This window comes from Engystomops pustulosus, chromosome 11 (assembly GCF_040894005.1).
Source record: "Engystomops pustulosus chromosome 11, aEngPut4.maternal, whole genome shotgun sequence".
NCBI classification, from domain to species: Eukaryota; Metazoa; Chordata; class Amphibia; order Anura; family Leptodactylidae; genus Engystomops; species Engystomops pustulosus.
Window position 1 is genome coordinate 84,743,256 of NC_092421.1, and position 19,764 is coordinate 84,763,019.

General features: G+C 48.3%; 1 protein-coding gene across 2 annotated transcripts in view; it reads right to left on the reverse strand.

The window, feature by feature from the left end:
- Positions 1-19,764, reverse strand: part of FANK1 (fibronectin type III and ankyrin repeat domains 1) — a 93,392-nt gene that overhangs the window by 67,100 nt on the left and 6,528 nt on the right. For both annotated transcript variants that reach the window (XM_072130829.1, XM_072130828.1), the window contains exons 2-3: positions 9,036-9,213; positions 6,799-6,923 (exon numbers count right to left, since the gene is read on the reverse strand). In XM_072130829.1, the coding sequence (XP_071986930.1) occupies positions 6,799-6,923; positions 9,036-9,055 (145 nt within the window). In that variant the 5' untranslated portion in view covers positions 9,056-9,213. The remainder of the gene's footprint in view (positions 1-6,798; positions 6,924-9,035; positions 9,214-19,764) is intronic.

A 19,764-nucleotide genomic window follows, 5' to 3' on the forward strand; every position in this document is an offset into this window, starting at 1 on the left:
AGGATAATACACAGAGCGATGTCACAGTACAGGGATAATACACACAGTGATGTCACAGTACAGGGATAATACACACAGTGATGTCAAAGTACAGGGATAATACACACAGTGATGTCACAGTACAGGATAATACACAGAGCGATGTCACAGTACAGGGATAATACACACAGTGATGTCACAGTACAGGATAATACACAGAGCGATGTCACAGTACAGGGATAATACACACAGTGATGTCACAGTACAGGGATAATACACACAGTGATGTCAAAGTACATTGTTCGTTTTGTGTTTTGCAGGTTTGACCCTGGTTCTGATACCTAACCCTGGTTGTCCCTGGATATGTAATACTTTTGTATATGTTAGTAGTAGCAGGACTGTGAAAAATTGATTCATATTACTTGATTTTCAAGTTGACTGGGATGGGGTGCCTCCCCCAGCTGTGCTTCCAGCTCAGTGCAGAGCCCCTGCAGAGGTCCTTCCTAAAAAGCTGTAACAATCTTCTTAATGAATACTACAACAGTCAATGAAAGCACAAGAGCTGGGAACCACTGGAGGCAGAGAACACAGAACACAGCAGTGTGAGGACCCGTCCCCAGGGCACTTAGTCCTGGAATACAAATCCATATTTCACAGTCCGGCTGCTACTAACACATTCTCTAGGGGACAATACCCAACACTATCTGCAGGCCTTTAGGCACTGTGTAAGTAGCAAGTAGCAATAGTTTCCACCTAAATTAGTGGAATTAGACGAAAGTTTTTCATATATTAGATGTAAATCCTTCCTGTCCCCATGGGGCTTACAATCTAATCAACCTACCAGTATGTTTTGGAGTGTGGGAGGAAACCGGAGGACCCGGAGGAAACCCAGGCAAACACAGAGAGAACATACAAACTCTTTGCAGATGTTGACCAGGATGGGACTTTAACCCAGGAGACTAGCACTGCAAGGTTGTAGTGCTAACCACTGAGCCACCCTGCTGTAAGGTTGTAGTGCTAACCACTGAGCCACCCTGCTGTAAGGTTGTAGTGCTGACCACTGAGCCACCGTGGTGTAAGGTTGTAGTGCTAACCACTGAGCCAACGTGCTGCAAGGCTGCAGGGCTAACCACTGAGCCACCATGCTGTAAGGTTGTAGTGCTAACCACTGAGCCAACGTGCTTCAAGGCTGTAGTGCTAACCACTGAGCCACCATGCTGTAAGGTTGTAGTGCTAACCATTAAGCCAATGTGCTTCAAGGCTGTAGTGCTAACCATTGAGCCACCATGCAGGCTGTAGTGCTAACCACTGAGCCCCCGTGCTACTCTGTTCATATATGCGTGGACAACAAATCCCCCACGAAAAACCGTGAGTGAGTACCAGCCTTCTAGTTAACGGGAATAAAACAGGTCCCATAAAAAAAAGCTGCAACCCAAATGGTATTCTGCTGCGAGTCAATTACTGCTGCGGATTCTAGTGCAGCTCAGAACTTTTAAAAACAGCCAATTATAGTTCTATTTTTTTTTTTTTTTGCTTCTTTGGAAGTTCTGCAGCAGCTGCCACCCGTGACAAGAGGTTCGCTAGAACACGTGAGGACTGTATAAGAATCAGACGCTGCAAACAACAAGAAAAAAAAAATCAGTCCGAGTCATAAATAACGTCCTGCTCCTGTCTGTCCGCAGACGGTGATTTGTGCTCCTCCGGAATATCAGATGTCTGCTGCGGCTGCTGGATTTGCTGACACAATAGACATTGTCCTGTAAAACATCCAGTTCGGAAACATCATCTGTCTCCAAAAAGGAGATATTGCTGTATCCTGCCTTAAAAAACGGATTTGTAGCTTAGGAGTGGGAAAGCACAGAAAATTGAATGAAAGGGATTTAGATGATGGGATCCGGCACTGCAGCAGCTCAAGCACAAAACCTTCTCAGGGACTGCAGCAGAGGACTTCAAAATGCTGCAGCGGCGAGATAGGAGAACGGCACGCAGGATACAGACCTCCAGCAAAAGGGGGCAACACCCGCTCACTGCAAAGAGAACCTATTTTTTGGAATTGGGGGTCTACCGTGTAGGGATGAATGTAAACTCTCTGCTGCCCCCCATCATGCGAGCTAATGAACGGTGCCCCCCGCCACATCCAGAAGTAACATATCAGGTTATATTTTAGTGGGTCCTCCATGCAGTGTCTCACTATTTTGAGGGTTCAAGTTCTGTTTTATAGAAAGTGACTTTGCATCTACTGCCGCCCCCGATCATGCTGCCTGAGGCAAGAGCCTCAACTTGCATCATGGATGCTTCACCCCAGCTACCGCGCACCACAGGGTAGGACTCCCTGATATTGGTGCTGTCTGACAAATCTGGTTTGGTGTTTTAATGTATACACACACAGAATCTTATCTGTTAGGTTACATCCGGAAACGGGCCACCATCTTGAAAGCCACCACAGTGGATCAAGGCCACGTTTTTTTCCAATGGGAGGGTGGTCTTATAGCAGACAATCAGAACGGTCTCAGAAATCGATTGCCGTAATCAGATTTGCAATATCTCTTGCGGATCAAAGGTTTATGAACACAGAAAGTTGCAACGACAATCGCGAACGTTCCCTGTGATGCACAGCTATGCGACGTGTGATCCATGGCGAGGAACACAGAGCCGTAATGAACCTGCATCTACGGAGAATCTCTGCGCTGAGTCACAAATCGCTTTGGCTCTTCTAGGCTGGATAGAAGATAAGATATGGTTGGGCTTGGACCTATACGGGTTCTCTATGGTATCTGACCGGAGATTTGCCCAAGGATGTTACATCTGTCACAGGTTGCCAAAGACGGACCCCACAAGCTCGGTGATAAATTAGGCAAAAGTTTATGTCAATATGGCAAAGCTATTCCTGAAAAAAGCCCATGAAAACATACCGTACATGTGGCCGCAGAATGTCTCGTACATCTCGCTCCATCACTGTCCTATGCGATGGCTGCCACCATTTTCACACCATCAACGGTGTAGGGTGTTGCTTGACAGTAGAGGAAAGAATTAAAGCCACAATCACTTCATACTGCAACCTTTTAACCATTGGATCCCAAACAGAACCTGGTTGACAATACAGTTCCAGCCCATTCATGAGACCGCAAAGGCAATCAATGGCAGAAGACGCAACGAGTGCTGCGTCACCAAATTTCCTGTTGGTGCATCACACAATCGTCTCTACGAGAGGCCGGTCCGAAGCCTCCCGAAGTCTGCAAACTGGCAAAATGTCCTTGAGTGCGACTTACAGGCATTTCTAGGAGTTGAGGACCTCTCACAAAGAGTAGCCAAAAACAGGCAATTACTATGTGGCACTTAGGAGACTCCAGTTATTGTGATTTTTGGGAGTCCCAGTGGTCAAACTAATTAAATAGTGGGCAAAGATTATAGCAATTTAATATGCTTTTCTGTGCCAGTCCGATGACCCAGATAATTAGCTACTTCTGCAGCCATCAGGTCACATTACACCCTATATATCGTATTTTTCGGACTATAAGGCGCACCGGATTATAAGGCGCACCATGAATAAATGCCTGCTAAAACGTCTAGGTTCATATATAAGGCGCATTGGATAATTAGGCGCACCTGATTATAAGGATGAATGACCAGCAGGTGGCAGACCTGTGCACAGTTCGAGGCAGCTGTTGTCTGTAAGTACGGTTCATATATAAGGCGCACCGGACTATAAGTCGCACCTGATTATAAGGATGAATGACCAGCAGGTGGCAGACCTGTGCACAGATCAAGGCAGCTGTTGTCTGTAAGTCCGGTTCATATATAAGGCGCACTGGACTATAAGGCGCACCTTTGATTTCTGAGAAAATCAAAGGATTTTTTGTGCGCCTTATAGTCCGAAAAATACGGTACACTGATACAATAATATATACCGCACCGTGTTGCTTATGTGTTAGTTATTATATACCGCTTGTAGTGGAGCGATGGCTCCAGATTGCTTTAGCTCATTTGAGCCCACACAACTCGGCAGAGACAAGACGCGTGCCCATGGGAAGGTATAAGAACGTTAGCAAGTCACTTACCCCCTGCAAGAAAGCGGAAGGAATGACACCAATTAAGACAATAGATGGCAAGGCCTGTCAAAGCTATGTAAATGGGATTCCCAGAAGAAGGCAATAAGCCACAAATACATGACACTAAAAGGTAAGACTTATCAGAGATCTGCCCAAAGAACAGAGATGAGCCTAGATCTTGGCAGAACGTCTCCCTGTAAACACCACACTGGATTTTACAAATCTGTGCGATGGAGTTTCTGAATTGTTTGACATTACTGTTAAGTTTATGGTCACCTTGAAGGGGCACTAAGCCTAAAGAGACAGTGATAGGTTCTCCTAGGTGGCCTGGTCCTGGATCTTAGAAGTTGCCTCATTCAGGCAATTCACTTTCTGAGAATTTAGAAAACTGCACGAGCGTAGTGAGAATTGTGTGGCTTACAGTCTGGAGGGGTGAGTAGGCCACCGGAATCCAGGTATAACACACAGACTCTTTCACTGTCCCGGTGTTGACGACATCTACTCCAAGCTAGGCCACCGGTGTTGACGACATCTTCTCTACGCTAGGTCACTGGTGTTGCCGTCATCTACTCTACACTAGGCCACCGGTGTTGACGACATCTACTCCAAGCTAGGCCTCCGGTGTTGACGACATCTTCTCTATGCTAGGCCCCCGGTGTTGACGACATCTACTCTACACTAGGCCACCGGTGTTGACGACATCTACTCTACGCTAGGCCTCCGGTGTTGACGACATCTTCTCTATGCTAGGCCCCCGGTGTTGACGACATCTACTCTACACTAGGCCACCGGTGTTGACGACATCTTCTCTACGCTAGGCCCCCGGTGTTGCTGACATCTACTCTACACTAGGCCACTTGTGTTGACGTCATCTACTCTATGCTAGGCCACCGGTGTTGCTGACATCTACTCTACACTAGGCCACTTGTGTTGACGTCATCTACTCTATGCTAGGCCACCGGTGTTGCTGACATCTACTCTACGCTCGGCCACTTGTGTTGACGACATCTACTCTACACTAGGCCACCGGTGTTGCTGACATCTACTCTATGCTAGGCCACCGGTGTTGCCGACATCTACTCTACGCTAGGCCACCGGTGTTGCTGACATCTACTCTACGCTAGGCCACCGGTGTTGACGACATCTTCTCTATGCTAGGCCCCCGGTGTTGCTGACATCTACTCTACACTAGGCCACTTGTGTTGACGTCATCTACTCTATGCTAGGCCACCGGTGTTGCTGACATCTACTGTATGCTAGGCCACCGGTGTTGCTGACATCTACTCTACGCTCGGCCACTTGTGTTGACGACATCTACTCTACACTAGGCCACCGGTGTTGCTGACATCTACTGTATGCTAGGCCACCGGTGTTGCCGACATCTACTCTACACTAGGCCACCGGTGTTGCTGACATCTACTCTACACTAGGCCACTTGTGTTGACGTCATCTACTCTATGCTAGGCCACCGGTGTTGCTGACATCTACTCTACGCTCGGCCACTTGTGTTGACGACATCTACTCTACACTAGGCCACCGGTGTTGCTGACATCTACTCTATGCTAGGCCACCGGTGTTGCCGACATCTACTCTACGCTAGGCCACCGGTGTTGCTGACATCTACTCTACGCTAGGCCACCGGTGTTGACGACATCTTCTCTACGCTAGGCCCCCGGTGTTGCTGACATCTACTCTACACTAGGCCACTTGTGTTGACGTCATCTACTCTATGCTAGGCCACCGGTGTTGCTGACATCTACTGTATGCTAGGCCACCGGTGTTGCTGACATCTACTCTACGCTCGGCCACTTGTGTTGACGACATCTACTCTACACTAGGCCACCGGTGTTGCTGACATCTACTGTATGCTAGGCCACCGGTGTTGCCGACATCTACTCTACGCTAGGCCACCGGTGTTGCTGACATCTACTCTATGCTAGGCCACCGTTGTTGACGACATCTACTCTATGCTAGGCCACCGGTGTTGCTGACATCTACTCTATGCTAGGCCACCGGTGTTGACGATATCTACTCTACGCTCGGCCACCGGTGTTGATGTCATCTACTCTGTGCTAGGCCACCGGTGTTGCTGACATCTACTCTACGCTCGGCCACTTGTGTTGACGACATCTACTCTACACTAGGCCACCGGTGTTGGCGACATCTACTCTACGCTAGGCCACCGGTGTTGCTGACATCTACTCTACGCTAGGCCACAGGTGGTGCCGTCATCTACTCTACTCTAGGCCACCATGACAAGGTGCATAGACCTCTAGGCCATATCTGGCCTAAATCTGTCAAAAAGGTCTATCCCCTAGCGAACTGATCTGCATATCCGTGAGAAGCCAATTATCCCGTTTTTGTCACAGATATTTTTCCTATTAAAGGCTCGTACACCCTTATCGTTTTGAGAGGAGTCTGGGCATTGATAGGCCGCAGCAGAAACCATCTGAAGTGGGCCGATAGCTGATGTAGTTTCCAGCCCCGTTTTTGTTGGTGCTGGATCTTTGAAAACGTTGCGTTCCACATCCAGAATCCCCAGTAATTATTTGACATGCAGCTAATTTTTAATCAGCAGCTCAAATAGGTTTGTTACGTAACATGGGGGCGGGATGTATACAAGCCCCACCCCTTGGGCTGATAATGTATATCGCTATGGCTAATCCACAGCAAAACCGTACTCCAGCTACTCTATTTAAAGGGACACTAGGTTAACCCTTTAATAATAATTGAGATTGCCGTTAGAGGACATAACCCTATAGATACTTACTTGTAGTGGATACTGTGACCACCGGGCTATACGCACACTCTCCATCGTATCCTGTGACTTTTAGCCTGAACCTGTAGCTGCTGCTGGACTCCAGACCTTCGACCACATGTTGCTTGGAGTATCCACTACAGAAGGAAGGTAAATGCGAGTCAGTGGGCATAATGCACGTGACGACCAGCCTCATTTACAAGTGAATTGGGGCAAACGTAAAAAAATACAAGGTAGGGGGTGGGGGGCCAATTTTCTGTAATAAAAATTCCCCTGACCGCCTCACGGTTTGCAACCTGCGTGAGATAAATGGTCTCATGAAATATTTATGGAGCTTTCAGGAGCCCCATGTCACCGGAATAAAAAAAAACCCCATATCAGCCGCCTTGTTTGCAGCTTCATCATCTTTAATCAAAAATTATTTCCCAACAATAGTCTGTGAGCTTTTTCTCCCCCATCAAGTATTAAAACCTGTAGGTATAAATCACGCCATCTCCGGAGACACGACGCCAGGCGAGGACATCCACAATGTCATCCTGCCACCTAGTGGTCGCTCCGTGCTCTCCGACGGATGGAATTATCTCTGTGATTTCATTAGATACGAGAAAGCTACGGAGAGGCCCTGCGCTACAATAATCAAGAAATAATAAGGGAACGATCGGTGCATTAGTATAGGATTCTATCTAAATCGGGGGGAGTTATTGAGGTGGATTCAGGAGGAGCAGAACAGCCGGCCCTGTATCCAGGAGGGTCATCTGAAGTTCACGTCGATGGCGGAATATGCTGGAAATATGATGACAGCGCGCAGCGGTTTATAGCGATTTTTTGCAGGACCTGCACATCGGTCATTAGGATATATGTATCAATATTGTGTCAAGATGTAGCAATCGTCGTGCCGCGTCAGCAGTATGGTGCCGTCAGGGACCAGCATTAACCTTTTCTGTTTTTTGCGTTTCCATTTTTCGCTCCCCACCTTCAAAAATTCATAACGGGGGCTTTTATCTGCGTAAGAAATTGTTCTTCCTAGTGATGACATTTAATATTCCATGACGAAATTGACAAAAAAAACATATTTGCGCCATTTTCTTTTGGGCTCTGTTTTTATAGCCGTATCGGACATTTGGGCGTTTTTTTCTGCCAGGGGGTTGACCCCCAGAAATAACCATTTTTTTATATTTGATGGATCAGGCATTTCGAGACACGACGACACCAAGCATGTTTAGTTGGTTTTTTTACTGTATTTTTAGACCCCCCATGGGCACTTGAACCCTAGGGGGTCTGATCAATCCTATCATATACTGCAATACTACTGTATTGTAGTATATGGGCATTTTCGTATTGATCTATAATAGTGTGCCACAGGCTCGCGAGCCCCCTACATACGCCCACTGCCAAACCATGACATTGGGGAAAGGTCATGCTGTGACATGAGGTTATTACAACCTCTTAGTCCTTCTGGTGCAGCACTCAGACGCTGGAATCGATAGCTTTGCCAGGTCTCAGGAATTCTGTTGCGTGTGCCAGAAGGTGTGCACTGGCGGGTGCTGTGTACTGTGTAAGGATAGTAGAGAATACTTTGTTTCCAGAGGAGCAGCTGCCTGGTGACACGCACAGCGTTGGGGTAGATTACGGCAGGTATTGGAACTAATAGACTCCGTGAATGACCAGTTTGGATTGTGGGAAGGAGGAACTGTTTTTTATACATATAATTGAGGAGAAGGAAGTTGTTGTAGTGGATGAATACCGTATTTTTCAGACTATAAGGCGCACAAAAAATCTTTTGATTTTCTCAGAAATCAAAGGTGCGCCTTGTAGTCCAGTGCGCCTTATATATGAACCGTACTTACAGACAACAGCTGCCTTGTACTGTGCACAGGTCTGCCACCTGCTGGTCATTCATCCTTATAATCCGGTGCTCCTTATAATCTGGTGCGCTTTATATATGAACCTAGATGTTTTAGCAGCCATTTATTGATGGTGCGCGTTATAATCCAGTGCGCCTTATATATTAACCTAGACGATTTAGCAGGCATTTATTGATGGTGCGCCATATAGTCCGAAAAATACTGTGTTCTATTCTTAATTTATTGCTAGAAATTGTGCCTTTTTTATTTTTATTTATTTTTAAAGAGAAATAAAACACAATTATACAAGACATGATCCGTCCTCCCCATGTGTGATGTGGGGACATAAAATACAAGTATAATGAGACCTTACCAAGTATTAGTCAGTGTATAATATATACTTACGAATATATGGTGCCGTACATATGGGTTTTTACATCTTCTTCCTCAATAGAAAACTTGAACCACTGGTTGGAAGGGCCGGTGCGCCGGTAGACGTTACCGATATCCCAGTACAGCTCAATGCTGTGGTGATTGACCTTCCCCACCACCGGCGGATCGGGGCGCCGAATAACAACTTCCCCTGGAAGGACACATTTATAGTTGCGCAGAATTAGAATGTAGTAATAGAAGGAACGTGCAACAGTCAGATACAGACAAGAGGAATGGGAATTGTTAATGTTCAGTAATTAGCTTGGATATCCTTACATTACGCCGGGTCTTGCATTTGTCTGAAATAATTAAAAAGTGTATATTGATTTATATAGGTTTAGCTCAAGAGCATAAATTAGCATTCATAAGACTCTGACAGCTAATTACATTAGAGATCATGAAGTTGTAGTGGAGCAGTGAATCAAGCCCAGTGCATAGGAGGAATACCAAACGCATGGCTATGCTGGAGGAGCCTGGAGCGTCATACCCTGCACCAGTAATATCATCTACTTACAGGAAATCAACCACATGCCATACATACATACATACATACATACATACATGGTGTGTGCCCCTAAAATGGGATACATTTTTCATTTAACTGTTAATGTCTTATTTTTCAGAAAAAAGGACTTTTAAAAATAAACAAATGAGCCTCAGGGGCTCCTGTGTGCATCACAGAAGCCCCTCCTGGCCGGGGAATAGAAGGAGGAGGCAGGCATAAGCACCAAAGGAAAGCCTGAATAATAAGCAACCGACTGAGCCAGAAGGGGCTTCTGTGACATACACAGGAGCCTCTAAGGTTTATTTAGATATTTTTAAAAAGCCATTAAAGAGAAGGCACAAGCCAACAGTAAAGTATGTTTAGGTTGAAACCAATCCATCCATGCGGTTGATTTTCTTTTAAGGGAACAGGTCAGTTAAACTAACCCACCCCAATCATATCTGAAAAATGCTACTATACTAGCAGTACAACTATCCCTATATCGTTATTCCGCATGCCTGAAAAGTTCCACAGTCCATTCGTAAAGTTGACTTTACTTGGCTCTGCTACATTATTCAGATGCTGGCGGTGTGACTGCTGAAGAGAATTCCTGATGAAGGGGTGAATAAGGTGAGAAAGACACTGGCTGGCTGTGATTGGCTGAAGGGAAATAATCTTCCCCTTCCTCAGGAATTCTCTTCAAAGAGGAGAACTGGAGGCACGGTTGAGAAATGAAAACAATGAATTTGAATATGCCAAAGAGAGCTCAGGGAAAATAAGATGATCGGACTCACATGGGATCATTTGCAACAATTGCAAGTCAACCTTAGAAACGGACAGTGGAGCCTTTCAGGTATGGGGAATAACAACAATAAGGAATAGTCGTATTGCTGTATAAAGGCAGTTTTCAGAGATATGTTTAGTTAAAGTGGGTTAGTTTAAAATGTTTGTTGTCCCAAGTTTGATTTTTACTCCTGACTGCTGGGACCCCCACTGATCATGAGAACAATGGAGGGGGGGGGGGGGTGTAGGAACAAATTCAACAACCCCTTAAACCTAACAAGTAGAAATTTGTGAACACTAATTTTACTATTTTTATCGTGCAAGTCAACATGATGCTGTCCAGTAAGACACCAATGATGGCAAACCCTGCGGCATGTACTCTCCGCTGATGACTTTCTCAAGCTTTAATCAATATTCATCTATGGTATAAATGTAACCAAGTAAAGTTATTAGGAAGTATTGAGACACAAATCAACACGAAGAAAGGCCGTGGTATATGGGAATAGATCCACCACGTCATGCGGCTCCATGGAGATAAAATATACGTTCAGCTCAGAGGACGTTGTGATTCCAGATGAGCAAAACACCATGAAAGAAGCCAAAAAACTCGAATACCAAGATCTCCGGATCAAATGGAGCAGAATGTGGAGAATGTCGTCAGAATTGTGCTGACGGTGGAGGAACCAGCGGAGGTGATGGAGACCGCAGAGAATAATACTAATCATATTAATTATCATAAAATTCATGCAGAACTTGTCTGATAGGATCTCGTTAAGGAAGAACTATCAAGTGCTGGGGGTCCTTCATTGTTATACCTAGTAAATGCACAGTCCAAATTATATTGGACCCCATGAATAAAATACTGACGGCCTGCTCTTATACCAGTGACCATGTCAGAAAATTTTATTTGGGTCCGAATCAAAATTGATCGGGAGGTCTTGGAAGCCATAACCAACCTCTGCAACCCTTTCCGGCATGACCCAATGCCTTGCCCCAGTCACAGCAGAATTTCAGCCAAGACAGTGACGCTATCATAAAGGAGCCCTCCTCCTAGGGTCCTGACTTGGCCTGGGGGGGGGGAGACTAGCTCCTCCCAATGTTGGATAACCAGAGCTGCAGTTTCCAGGGAATGTCATCAGGGCGACGTCCCCCCCCCCCCTCCACATGTAAGTCTGGTGGTGGGAGGAACTAGTCCTCCCAGGCCAAGTTAGTGCTCCAAGAGATCGACTACTTTTTGAGAGCCGCCTGGTCCTGACGGAAATTTTTCTTGCCCGAGCCATGCCAGAAAAAGCTCCTACAATATTTTGGTCTCAAAGTCAAGACCAGAAGATTTTCAAAATGTAGCTCCCCTCCACACCGCTAAGGGCGCCAAGTGGTCCGTCACGTCATCCACAACAACCCAGTTTCGAAACTTCCAACACAATTCCAGGGAAATCCCCAAACAATGAATGGTTTGTGGCTGCGCCCCCTCAAGTGGTGTATAAATATCATCTATGCTCATACTGCAAGTCACTATGGTGAATTCACAGCGATGCGGAGCCAAGGGCAGACAGCATTATACTTTCTTCAGAGGGATGTAAAAGGCAAGTGTAAATGGAGCCTTAGGGAGCTCTGAATGGCACCAATGGCACCGTGACCCATCAGAGAAAGGGCAAAACACGATCTCTTTAATAGATCCCCACTGTCTGATGGACAAGATGATCCAATAACACACATACACGGGTAAGAACACGTGGATAATGCTGTATTTATAGAACAGGTGTTACATTTTATTCCATTTCATTTCCCTTTAATTGACACATAGTAAACTTTACCTTCATAAAAGATACATCAGAGACAACGTAATACCAAGATCGAAGCTGCTCATAAAAAAGATGTACAGGCAGTCCCCGGGTTACGTACAAGATAGGGTCTTTAGGTTTGTTCTTAAGTCGAGTTTGTATGTAAGTCGGAACTGTATACTTTATTATTGTTACCACAGTCAAACTTTTTTGGGTCTCTGTTACAATTGGATTTTAAAAATGTTGGGTTGTCATAAGAACCAGGATAAACAATAAATCTTAATTACAGACACCTGTGATAACTGTTATAGCTGATCATTGTAGTCTAAGGATAAAGTACAGCAAATTATCAATATCCAGAGGTCCTTTTGTAACTAGAGGTCGTATGTAAGTCAGGTGTTCTTAAGTAGGGGACCGCCTGTACTTCTTTTTTCATGTGATATTTAGGACAAGTGAGTCATGTAAAATCTTACTTGTTAAAATGGTTGACTCGTCACAATCATAGAATAATGTTTTCAGTACGATATTGCGCTTTTGTCCCGTTGGGAAGCAAGGACTCCTTGCAAAGCTATGATGCTTGGACTCCTGTGTACGTTCTGTGAAATGCGGCCACAAAATGGTCCGTGTTTCATGGGTTGAACAAGTCCTCAGGTGAACGTGGCAATTCTCAGATGGGAAAATCACAATTTCTTCACCTCGCAGGTACGACCGCCAACTCACCTATTCTCTCCTTCACCTCGCAGGTACGACCGCCAACTCGCCTAACCTTCCTTCACCTTGCAGGTGCAACCGCCAACTCGCCTAACCTTCCTTCACCTCGCAGGTGCAACCGCCAACTCGCCTATTCTCTCCTTCACCTTACAGGTACGACCGCCAACTCGCCTAACCTTCCTTCACCTGGCAGGTACGACCACCAACTCGCCTAACCTTCCTTCACCTCACAGGTACGACCGCCAACTCGCCTAACCTTCCTTCACCTGGCAGGTACGACCACCAACTCGCCTAACCTTCCTTCACCTCGCAGGTGCGACCGCCAACTCGCCTAACCTTTCTTCACCTTGCAGGTGCGACCGCCAACTCGCCTATTCTCTCCTTCACCTTGCAGGTGCGACCGCCAACTCGCCTAACCTTCCTTCACCTCACAGGTACGACCGCCAACTCGCCTATTCTCTCCTTCACCTCGCAGGTACGACCGCCAACTCGCCTAACCTTCCTTCACCTCGCAGGTACGACCGCCAACTCGCCTATTCTCTCCTTCACCTCGCAGGTACGACCGCCAACTCGCCTAACCTTCCTTCACCTCACAGGTACGACCGCCAACTCGCCTATTCTCTCCTTCACCTCGCAGGTGCGACCGCCAACTCGCCTAACCTTCCTTCACCTTGCAGGTGCGACCGCCAACTCGCCTAACCTTCCTTCACCTCACAGGTACGACCGCCAACTCGCCTAACCTTCCTTCACCTCGCAGGTACGACCGCCAACTCGCCTAACCTTCCTTCACCTCACAGGTACCACCGCCAAGTCGCCTAACCTTCCTTCACCTCCCAGGTACCACCGCCAACTCGCCTAACCTTCCTACACCTCCCAGGTGCGACTGCCAACTCACCTAACCTTCCTTCACCTCCCAGGTACGACCGCCAACTCGCCTAACCTTCCTTCACCTCGCAGGTACGACCGCCAAATCGCCTAACCTTCCTTCACCTCGCAGGTACGACCGGCAACTCCCCTAACCTTCCTTCACCTCGCAGGTACGACCGCCAAGTCGCCTAACCTTCCTTCACCTCGCAGGTACGACCGGCAACTCCCCTAACCTTCCTTCACCTCGCAGGTACGACCGCCAAGTCGCCTGACCTTCCTTCACCTCGCAAGTACGACCGCCAAGTCGCCTAAACTTCTTTCACCTCGCAGGTGCGACCGCCAACTCGCCTAACCTTCCTTCACCTCGCAGGTACGACCGCCAAGTCGCCTAACCTTCCTTCACCTCGCAGGTACGAACGCCAACTCGCCTAACCTTCCTTCACCTCGCAGGTACCACCGCCAACTCGCCTAACCTTCCTTCACCTCGCAGGTACGACCGCCAACTCGCCTAACCTTCCTTCACCTCCCAGGTACGACCGCCAACTCGCCTAACCTTCCTTCACCTCCCAGGTACGACCGCCAACTCGCCTAACCTTCCTTCACCTCCCAGGTACGACCGCCAAGTCGCCTAACCTTCCTTCACCTCGCAGGTGCGACCGCCAACTCGCCTAACCTTCCTTCACCTGGCAGGTACGACCGCCAACTCGCCTAACCTTCCTTCACCTCGCAGGTGCGACCGCCAACTCGCCTAACCTTCCTTCACCTGGCAGGTACGACCACCAACTCGCCTAACCTTCCTTCACCTCGCAGGTGCGACCGCCAACTCACCTAACCTTCCTTCACCTTGTAGGTGCGACCGCCAACTCGCCTAACCTTCCTTCACCTCACAGGTACGACCGCCAACTCGCGTAACCTTCCTTCACCTCGCAGGTACGACCGCCAACTCGCCTAACCTTCCTTCACCTCGCAGGTGCGACCGCCAACTCGCCTAACCTTCCTTCACCTCCCAGGTACGACCGCCAACTCGCCTGACCTTCCTTCAGCTCCCAGGTACGACCGCCAACTCGCCTAACCTTCCTTCACCTCCCAGGTACGACCGCCAACTCGCCTAACCTTCCTTCACCTCGCAGGTGCGACCGCCAACTCGCCTAACCTTCCTTCACCTGGCAGGTACGAACACCGACTCGCCTAACCTTCCTTCACCTCGCAGGTGCGACCGCCAACTCGCCTAACCTTCTTTCACCTCCCAGGTACGACCGCCAACTCGCCTAACCTTCCTTCAGCTCCCAGGTACGACCGCCAACTCGCCTAACCTTCCTTCAGCTCCCAGGTACGACCGCCAACTCGCCTAACCTTCCTTCACCTCCCAGGTACGACCGCCAACTCGCCTAACCTTCCTTCAGCTCCCAGGTACGACCGCCAACTCGCCTAACCTTCCTTCACCTCCCAGGTGCGACCGCCAACTCGCCTAACCTTCCTTCACCTCGCAGGTGCGACCGCCAACTCGCCTAACCTTCCTTCACCTCCCAGGTGCGACCGCCAACTCGCCTAACCTTCCTTCACCTGGCAGGTACGACCGCCAACTCGCCTAACCTTCTTTCACCTCGCAGCTACGACCACCAACTCGCCTAACCTTCCTTCACCTGGCAGGTACGACCACCAACTCGCCTAACCTTCCTTCACCTCGCAGGTGCGACCGCCAACTCACCTAACCTTCCTTCACCTCGCAGGTGCGACCGCCAACTCGCCTAACCTTCCTTCACCTCACAGGTACGACCGCCAACTCGCGTAACCTTCCTTCACCTCGCAGGTACGAACACCGACTCGCCTAACCTTCCTTCACCTCGCAGGTGCGACCGCCAACTCGCCTAACCTTCCTTCACCTCCCAGGTACGACCGCCAACTCGCCTAACCTTCCTTCACCTCCCAGGTACGACCGCCAACTCGCCTAACCTTCCTTCAGCTCCCAGGTACGACCGCCAACTCGCCTAACCTTCCTTCACCTCCCAGGTGCGACCGCCAACTCGCCTAACCTTCCTTCACCTCGCAGGTGCGACCGCCAACTCGCCTAACCTTCCTTCACCTGGCAGGTACGAACACCGACTCGCCTAACCTTCCTTCACCTCGCAGGTGCGACCGCCAACTCGCCTAACCTTCTTTCACCTCGCAGCTACGACCACCAACTCGCCTAACCTTCCTTCACCTCGCAGCTACGACCACCAACTCGCCTAACCTTCCTTCACCTGGCAGGTACGACCACCAACTCGCCTTACCTTCCTTCACCTCGCAGGTACGACCGCCAACTCGCCTATTCTCTCCTTCACCTCGCAGGTACGACCGCCAACTCGCCTAACCTTCCTTCACCTCGCAGGTGCGACCGCCAACTCGCCTAACCTTCCTTCACCTGGCAGGTACGAACACCGACTCGCCTAACCTTCCTTCACCTCGCAGGTACCACCGCCAACTCGCCTAACCTTCCTTCACCTCGCAGGTACCACCGCCAACTCGCCTAACCTTCCTTCACCTTGCAGGTACCACCGCCAACTCGCCTAACCTTCCTTCACCTCGCAGGTACGACCGCCAACTCGCCTAACCTTCCTTCACCTCCCAGGTACGACCGCCAACTCGCCTAACCTTCGTTCACCTCCCAGGTACAACCGCCAACTCGCCTAACCTTCCTTCACCTCGCAGGTGCGACCGCCAACTCGCCTAACCTTCCTTCACTTCCCAGGTACGACCGCCAAGTCGCCTTACCTTCCTTCACCTGGCAGCTACGACCACCAACTCGCCTAACCTTCCTTCACCTCGCAGGTACGACCACCAACTCGCCTAACCTTCCTTCACCTCCCAGGTACGACCGCCAACTCGCCTAACCTTCCTTCACCTCCCAGGTACGACCGCCAAGTCGCCTAACCTTCCTTCACCTCCCAGGTACGACCGCCAACTCGCCTAACCTTCCTTCACCTCCCAGGTACGACCGCCAAGTCGCCTTACCTTCCTTCACCTAGCAGCTACGACCACCAACTCGCCTAACCTTCCTTCACCTCGCAGCTACGACCGCCAACTCGCCTAACCTTCCTTCACCTCCCAGGTACGACCGCCAACTCGCCTAACCTTCCTTCACCTGGCAGCTACGACCACCAACTCGCCTAACCTTCCTTCACCTCGCAGGTACGACCACCAACTCGCCTAACCTTCCTTCACCTCCCAGGTACGACCGCCAACTCGCCTAACCTTTCTTCACATCGCAGGTGCGACCGTCTACTCGCCTTTAGAAGACATGACAATAACTTGACCAGCCTTATACAATCTCGGGGCTGTGTCTCCAGCTACAATCCGATTTCCATTACAGGAGTAGGAGATGGTAATATAAAAGTAGTGTAATAAAATATCAATTACCTTTTTTATTGTGCATTTATTCCACAGTAAATAACATTTGCTTAGACAATTTCCCATTTCCATGCTAATTACACAAGTTGATTAAGAGAGCGCTGATGCACCTTTATATATGTGTGTAACGGGCAAACACCAACATGGCTGGCAACGTTACAACTATGTACATTAATGGAGCACGTCGCTATCTTAGTAACAATATGATATGCTAATGTTACATTTCTCAGTAATAAGATACTCTGGGGTATTGAAATATTCATATCCGTATATATTTCTTCATACACGCGAGGATGAAGTTATGAAAAAGACAAGAGTCAACACAAGCGGTGAGGGAGCAGAACCAATTACGATGCTGAATAGTTGTGTGGGGATTGAATGGATTTCCTTTTGTAAGGCGCGTGCGATGTTCATTAAATTGTACCCATCGCCTACACACAGAGGGGGAGGCCGACAGAGGAGAATGACCACTGGCTGCTATTTCTGTTCTGACGCCATTGTCTAACACGTGGCTCCGGGTTCTACATCTCTCGAAGGCGATCGCTCTCATAAAGACGCTAGTGACACTGGAGACAGTTTGCTTCAGGCTTCAAAATAAAAGTAATTCCCTCTGACATGAGCTGGGGAAGACCCACAAAACGGTCCCGATACTCACAGCAAAGAACTATCTGGTCCGGACCACATGGGTGATGGTCACAGCGGGCGAACCACTAGGGATTACCAGGTGTAAACACAATGGGGCACATTTACTTACGCGCAATCCCCTATCCAGAACGTCCGTGACAATGAACTCTGCCGCTATTCACTAAGATCGTGCGCCCGATATCCTGCATGTGTCGCTTCACCGATCAGGTCCCCGGAGTTCACCTTCTTCTTCCTGGTGCATGTAAGTGTATGGCTTGCGACACAATTTTTAAGTTAAATCCCGCGTTTTCTCCCAATCCGTTGGATCGTCCATGAAAGCCGGCACGATTGCGACAAAATCCGATCGTGTGTGACAAAATGCCCTTTTAAATGCCGCGCAATTTAGAAAACGTCGGAATATACAACGCTTGTGCTGTCCGCGGACCCTTAGTAAAGTAGTGGAAGTCTAGGACACTTAAAGGAAACCTACCACTTGAAGTGGCAGGTTTCCGATGGCAATACCGAGCACCAGCTCAGGGTGAGGTCAGGGTGAGCTGGTGCCGGAGCTTATTTTTGTTAGTGTTTTAAACCGCAGTATCGCGGTTTAAAACACTTTTTAAACTGTATAGCCGGCGCAGGCAGGTACGCACTCGGCGCTTACCGTGCGCGCGGCTACATAGGAAGTGAAGGAGAGCCGCGCGCATGGTAAGCGCCGAGCCCGTACCTCCCTGCGCCGGCTATAAAGTTTAAAAAGTGTTTTAAACCGCCATACCGCGGTTTAAAACACTAACAAAAATAAGCTCCGGCACCAGCTCACCCTGACCTCACCCTGAGCTGGTGCTCGGTATTGCCATCGGAAACCTGCCACTTCAAGTGCTAGGTTTCCTTTAAATAATTTGCCCAGTTGCCATCATACAGGATAAATTGTTCATTTTGTTTAAAGAAAATCTACCAACAAAATCAAGCATGAAAAATGTACTCATAGATCCGGGCACCGGGACTGTGGGATCTTCTTATATTTGTTATCCATTGCCTCCTTCCTTCTAAAATCAGCTTTTAAAAATGATGCTAATGAGGGAGAGCCAGCCCCCTATGCTGTAGCTTCAAGGGCTTACACACTGCATTAGCATGCCCCCCCCCCCCTCCACTGTGTGCTGAGGGAGAGACATGCTCCTAGACATTGTAACAGCCTGTGAATCTACAGCACGAAGGGGCTCTGGTAATGCCCCCAAGGCCCTCATAGCTTATTAGCATAATGGAAAAGTAGATTTTAGAAGGAAGGAGGCCATGGATAACGAATATAAGAAGATCCCACAGTCCCGGGTTTATCAGGATGGATTGTGATGGGGGATTTCCTTTAACTTCTAATATCCCATGTAGCTTTGAGGGCTTTCTCCATGGGACTGCCGCTCATCTGATAATCCGGCTGCTCTGGAATACTTAATATTTTAATCTCTTACCGATAAGTGACCTATTAGTAAGTCACACGTTAGTTACTGAAGTATGGAGAGGGGTCACAGGCTGAGCCCTCTCCATACACGCTGGGTGTTTGCTGCATATTGCGGTGTAGAAATTAGGCAGAATATAACATTTGCATTAAAGTGAATGCGATCTGAAAAAAAAACAAAAACATAGACGATGCATTTTCAAGCGCAAATTATTACAAAATTAATAGTCATGTACAAATAAACTTTGTGTTCTTGCATTTGTTCCCAGAAATTACATCACGAGAATCCAAAACAGGAGTATCTTCCACGTGTTTTTTTTTTTTGCACTGCGTGTGCAGACGACACGAGACCATTCCACGCCACGAGGACGTTATTTTATCATACATGCGGTGCGTGCGTTGCGAACACTAAATCAACAGCGACCAGACCCTAAAAAAACGTATTATACTTATACGACTATTATTGCGCATTCAAAGGCTCAAATTTTCGAATAACAAAAGTCGTCTTCTATTCTCTACGGATGAAAAGTAAACCCTGTATAAACGACAATATATCCGGAACGCCGTAAAACGCCTTGTACGACAAGTGTTCCAAGACGCCATTATCCTCCTGTA